We start from the raw sequence: 6,729 nt of genomic DNA, 5'->3' as shown, positions 1-6,729 counted from the left end.
CTTTTTATAAAATGAGATTCTTTTAGCACACTATCTATGAGCTTTACCACTATGAAAAACGCTGGTTTAATAAGTTAAATTTCAAACACGGCAATAGAAGAAACCTTCTACTATATGATATATAATAATGTATATTTATATACGTAAACCAATCGGAAAATATTCTAATCCTGATTTATAGTTCACCACCTGCCGCAGTTATACAACCAACGTTATCGAATGTAATTCTTGTGAGCCGAATAAGTATTATTCGGATAATAGAGATAACATTGGCACCACAGAACATTTCAATACGTTTCACTTCCACGACTATGAAAATATAAACTCAGTAGTGAGTATCATTCTTATTTAATAATTACTAGAGTACATCTAAGTCTATTAATATTTAAAAATCATTTTTGTCCACATTCTCGTGTAGTTATAATAATTTTCATATGTTATTTTTTGATAAGTCAAGAAAGGGTACCTCAATAGGATCGACTGTATTGACTTCAGTTAGAGAACATGAGAATGGATGCTTCGTTTACTTGAGTGAATACGACGAGGCGATGAATGAAATCCGTTCAGAGATGTTCAAAATTGTAAAGCCAACAATGGTTAGTACATTATTTTATTCTATTTTATATTTTGGTTGAAACTTTAAATCCGATTCCAGACAAGCAACATGGAACAACCAACATCATCGTTTGCAGTAATTTCTTCGGGCCAGCATCTGAATGGATACAACGGAGAATGTAAACAGCAACCATCCACATCATCCGAACATGATAACGATTCCCCGCTTGTAATATTATGCTCGGGAATACAAGACCATGTACTTCCGAATGACTTGCCTAGTGATGATGAAACCAGTAAAAAGGTGTTTACTGAGCTATAAGATACCTAAATTGAATTTTATAGGCACGGCTGTAAGAGGTACCCATATACTATATACTATTTGCTATTAGATATTTATTGTCTAGATATAAATATGAAGTACTCGTGTACTACACATCGTATCTCAGAAAGTGATGACCTTAAACATTCTTAACATTTACCATAGCCATTGTCTACTGATTATCATTATTTATAATTTATAAATCAAATATTTAATTGTTGGCTTAAATATTATAATTATTATATTGTTTAGTACACCAAAGCTGAGTTTATGACAGTGGCGACTCTAGGGTTTGATTTTGGGGAGGGCCATAAACATCACACATTCAAAAAAATACATATGATGATTAATGCCTGTAATACTGAAATATATTCATGTTACAAAATCAGTACCATGTATAAGCCACATGGCCACATTAGCCACAAATTGTATTGATTTCTTAATTGTAACAATAATTATGAAAATGTATATCAGTATGATTGAAGATTGTATATAATAATTTATAAAATATAGATACCTGCAGAGAAAATCATTTGAAGTTTAAAATGTCGCTGCAGCAAATTATGATTGATGGACTTTCATACCAAAGTCATTACAAATTTTAGCTGGAGCTTTCTGAAATGCAAATAAGAAAAATAATTAAGATAGAATTGAAAATTATCCGAGTAATTAATCGCAAATTTTTTTTTTATTACGTATCATATTGTTTTTTTTACAAGACTGTGCTACCAAAATCGTCACTAAGTACCATTTTATGCAATAAACTATAATTTATTTTACTTAGTATGTTACTTGAAATTGTCGTCTGATCTCAATATGTTAAAATGTAATAAAACAAAAATAAGACTGTTAGGTAGGCACCTACTTACCTGTCCTAATTACTACCTAAGACCAATAAAGCACAATTGAGAACAAAACTATCGTGCATATACCTTTTTAGCAACACGATTGAGCGTAGAATATTTTATGCCAAGTTGCCAAAATGTTGTTTTTGTTTATTATTTTCAATTATTATTACACTAATTATACGGATATCAAACTTAAATGAACTATAAGCTGTGAGGCGAGCCCAGCTTTGTTCAGAATCTTATCGAAAAAACTAGAATTTTAAAAATAAAAACATTCTACCAATATTCAAATAGTAAGAATACGAAATCTCTACTATTTTATTCAAGCCAACTTGAAAGCAGATATCAAGGTAGGTATATCAATTTAATTTGTAATTATTATCAATTTCAAATCAGCAAGTATGGATGCTTTAACTTTATTATTTGTATTACTTATATTATTATTATTAAATAAGTAAAAATAAAATTTGGCTATTATTGACTATGAAATTATGTTATTTTTTAACTCTTAGAAACCATATTTTTTGTATATGTTCAAAATTGAAAATGATAAAATCGCAGAGTTTTTGTATTCTCTCAACATCCAAGTTTTCATTTTTAAGTTCTCATTAATATAAACTAAGGTTATATCCTCTACCTATCTACAACCTATTTTCTATCAGAAACCAATCTCAGAGTATATAATCAAAGTATTTTCTACTATTTTTTGTGTAAACAGACACAAATATTTTAAAACATCATTGTAAAATCAATACATTCATCGTTGCGTTTCGAATCATAATTAATCATAAGATATGTATAATTAATATTTTTTCAGCTAAAAACTAAAAACAAATGATTATACATTGTATTGCGTGCAGTGTGCTTTGATTTGCAACTAATTGTTCGATTAAAAAAAAAAGGGAAGAATAATGGAGATTGGAGGATGTCCTTGATGTCACAGTATATTTTAACTACTTCGGCCCCACCGCTAGTATTCCTAAACAGTAAACTCTCCATCAATCCGCTGGATTGGTAACGAATTTATTTAGGAACACACGAAATATTATTGTTTTATATTCTGTCATTCTGTCGACATCTGCCGTGATATTTCAACTTTCAAGGTTCGACCCGGTCGAGTAATAAACCACGCATAGATGGCGTTCTACGTACCAGTTTTTAAATGGTAAATAATATTGTGATATTATTATTATTATTATTATTATTATTATTATTCGTCTACACGCGAAATATTTACGAAAAACACTCGCGCCGCTAGACGAGCAACAATATAGAGACAGTGCCTGACCTAACTCAACACAAAAATTCAGATTTGTAGCGTGCCTGGTCACACGTCCACAAACAGCTGATATTGTAAGCGATGTCTCACAAACCACCGGTTGTTGTCCCGCACTCCCACGCCCAGCCCACAAGCGCAGCCCATCGATGATCGACAGACCACCAACTATACTACTGCAGCTGCGATCCCCACATCCAGCCCCCAATAATCATTATTGATAAGACGAAATATTAAGATGCGTAATAAATAATATCATATAAGGCAATCATACTGTTGAACGCTCGTGGTTTTTAGTCCAAGGCCCGTCGTCAGTGCACGTAATTAACAACATATATTGTACTATTCGTTTCCGATTTTGATTCCGTATTTTTTAAAAACAAAAAACTGTAATCAATAAGTTAGATGACTATGTCAAGAAAACTTTAAATAAAAAAAAATTCCGTATTTTTTTGTGGATTCTTTCTCGCGTCCTCTCAGTTATCTGAAAAACATGTCTCTTACAGTCGCTCAAGTTCATCAACGGCTAAGGCACATCATCGACAGTTCGCATATGAATACCAACGATCAATTAGAGGCGTGAGTGATGTCAATGATTAATTTATAGCCAATATATTTACCACTTAAGTTGGGTACCATCCTTGACGTTTTGACCAGATTGCTAGTTTAAATTCGGTCAAATCCTCTCTAGATACGTACCGTTTAAAATTCTGTCTACAATATTATATCCATAATAATATTGTCGTTCGTCAATTGATTTCCTATCTCACATGGGTTGTTGCAGGTTTCAGATTGTGTTGAAAGACATCATGTCGCTTTCAGACAATCCAGTCAGTTCTGATGTGATTGAGATGTTGAAAGTAATGATCGAAATCTGTAAGTATTAATAAACCTACCTACCTATTGTTATATTTCTCTTTACTAGTCTCGTCGTGCAAACTAACTGCTGGCCTGTCATTGATTTCAGCTGTTGATAAAAATGTAAGTTTGGGGATTTCTCGCCAGATATTTAATGATTTTAGCACAGAAGTCTTACCTAATATGATAAAAGAACAATCCAAACAGCTGGCTCTCTTCATACTGGATAAAGTAAAACCTTTTTTTTTTACCTTGTGTTTAGTTTTTGTAAAAATTATTATTTTGTTCAATTACTGTTAAGATGGATCCTAGGACAGACAGTTTTGAAACTCAAATGTGCAACATACGTATGCATTTAGCTACCATTTTTGAGACTGATAAAAATTGGAAAGATGCAGTCCTTGTGCTAATCGCAAGTACCACCGATTCAGAACAAAAGTATCTTATGTTTATTAAGTTTTGTTTAACTTTAATTAGTTTATTAATTATTGCAATTTGTATTAATTTGTATATACCTTTTAGAATGCATACAATTGAACACAGATTTGAAATATGCATTAGAATAGCACGTATGTACTTAGAAGATAACGATGCATTGCAAGCGCAGTCATATATTAATAGAGCTTCAATGTTGAAAGTAAGATTTATTCAAATAAATTTTGCATCCCTATACAATATGTGGTCTATCACTGTTTTATTTAAAACAAAAATATAGAAATATAGAATATAGGTTGAATTGGCACGCTGATATGATCAATTTTGAAGTTGTTGCTTCATTTATCTATAGTGGTGGTGGGTCGTTACTTGTCAAACATTTTTATTTTTTACAATATTTTTATAGTATCACAGTTTGTATTAATTTTAATATAATTATTTAACCTCTAACAACTGTCTCTGGATGTGGGTATGCACAAAATAGTATAACTGATTTTATTCTGCCACTGTATACTAGTAAATTAATAGCCTAATTATTATTTTTTTAATTAAAAATTATAATATTTTGATTTCATTCTCAAGAGAAATGAAAAAATCATGCCTTGTAGCTAATTATGTACATGCAATCTAAAGTTACTAATGATTTTTATTATTTTATGAACTCGACACAATATTATGCAATACAATCAAATAATTAAAACAAACTTAATGGCATCCATAAAAAAATGGCCAAGAGGTTTGAACTATCTAGCTATATCACTAAATTTAATGTAAAATTTGTTGTATACTTACATTAGTGGAACGTAACTTTTTATGTAGACCATATATTTACAGTTGTTAAATTCAATAATACTTTCAAAATAGTAATTGTTTTTATTTTTCCAGAGTATGATAACAAATGAAACTCAAATGACTTCTTTCAAATTTACACATGCACGTGTATTAGATTATCATCACAGGTTTAATGAGGCTGCACATAAATATAATGAATGTTCGCTCAGCCTAGATATTAATGAAAGTGAACGCACAACAGCATTAAAAAGCGCTATTGTATGTACAATATTATCCCCTGCTGGTAAGATATATGAAAAATATGGTTGATGTACTGTCTTTTATTCAATACATGTACTTATTCTTAGGTCCCCCACGATTCCGGATGTTGACAACGTTGTATAAAGACGAAAGATGTAAAACCTTGATGAGATTTTCAATTCTTGAAAAATTGTACCTATGTCGTATTATTAAGCCAAACGAAGTTGACCAAATAGAATCAATGCTTTTACCACATCAGAAGGCCAAAACAAAATATAGTAATATTTACAGTAGTATACATTCAATTTTTGAATATATGTTAGATGCTTAAATATTTCACAGATACATCTTTATTGACTGATGCTATAATTGAGCATAACATGTTATCGATCAGCAAAATATATAAAAATATAAAAATTAAGTCACTTGCGAGTTTATTGAAAGTTGACCAGTATAAAGCCGAAAGAATAGCAGCAAAAATGATTTCTGAAGAACGCATGAAAGGTTCAATTGACCAGATTGACGGTTTTATTCACTTTAAATGTATGTGAAGCTTTTGTATCACAAGTATTTCATGTTCTATTATTCATTAATATTTTTTGTATTTAGCTCAAATTGAAGCCAATACCATACTAACCTGGGATAAGAATATTGAATCTCTGTGCTATCATGTTAATCATATTTATGAAATGATGTATGCTGACTCATCAATTCGTGAATGGATGAATAAGCATTTCGATAATCAAATGTCTTTATAAATGTATGTAATACTATAATATTTTTCTTAATTTATGTTAGTAACATTGATTTTTTTTCGTTTTGACAAACCAATTATAATTGTTTTATTGTTTCATATCATTATAGTTACTGACATTTAAATATTTATTGTGTTCTAATATACTTATGTAACATTCTGTTAGACAAATGATCCTTGATTCTTATTCAACGGTAAATTATAAATACTATTTTAATGATTTTAAGTTACTAAGATTTTAAAAACATTTATATAATGTTAGAATAATATACAGTAATTCACTAAGCATGATGATCGCCCCCATTTTCCCTTAAGTTATGCATTTCAACACATTATGACTGCTAGAATGATTTATTCCATTTAAGGAACGTATTGTGTCGGTACAAATCAATTTTTTCAAGTAGGAATAGAAGCAGATGATTTTTTTTTTAGAGTTGATGAATGTTGTATTGTTGATAAATAAGAATTCAAACAATAAATTTCCTAATAATTGTAATAAAAGATAGCCATAGTTACGTGGGTATAGGATAACAAAATAAGAGCAAAGATAATTTGAAAATCATTATACCTAACTTATATCTATTACCTAATCTGTTAACATTTTTTATAATTTTTGAAAATATTCTGAATAATTTAAGTACTAGACTAG

The 6,729-nt window shown here is 30.0% G+C and overlaps 1 protein-coding gene across 1 annotated transcript; it reads left to right on the top strand.

Annotated features, from left to right (window-relative positions):
• Nucleotides 1-3,267: 3,267 nt before the first annotated feature.
• On the top strand, nt 3,268-6,148 carry LOC111036364 (COP9 signalosome complex subunit 4-like). Its single transcript, XM_022318370.1, has 9 exons — nt 3,268-3,580; nt 3,786-3,877; nt 3,969-4,090; nt 4,161-4,297; nt 4,382-4,496; nt 5,180-5,369; nt 5,434-5,604; nt 5,669-5,869; nt 5,936-6,148. Exons 1-9 carry the CDS (start codon nt 3,495-3,497, stop codon nt 6,082-6,084), a joined length of 1,263 nt encoding a protein of 420 aa, XP_022174062.1. The 5' UTR covers nt 3,268-3,494; the 3' UTR covers nt 6,085-6,148.
• The last annotated feature ends 581 nt before the right edge of the window (nt 6,149-6,729 follow it).

Source organism: Myzus persicae, unplaced genomic scaffold, assembly GCF_001856785.1.
Source record: "Myzus persicae strain clone G006 unplaced genomic scaffold, MPER_G0061.0, whole genome shotgun sequence".
NCBI classification, from domain to species: Eukaryota; Metazoa; Arthropoda; class Insecta; order Hemiptera; family Aphididae; genus Myzus; species Myzus persicae.
This window is presented reverse-complemented; position numbering and strand designations above follow the sequence as displayed.

Excerpts from the sequence above, each read along its gene's own strand:
- LOC111036364 (XM_022318370.1), top strand. The coding sequence starts at position 3,495 with ATGTCTCTTACAGTCGCTCAAGTTCATCAACGGCTAAGGCACATCATC. Across the intron at positions 3,581-3,785 it reads ACCAACGATCAATTAGAGGC|GTTTCAGATTGTGTTGAAAG; the intron begins GTGAGTGATGTC and ends GGGTTGTTGCAG. Across the intron at positions 5,605-5,668 it reads GAAGGCCAAAACAAAATATA|ATACATCTTTATTGACTGAT; the intron begins GTAATATTTACA and ends AATATTTCACAG.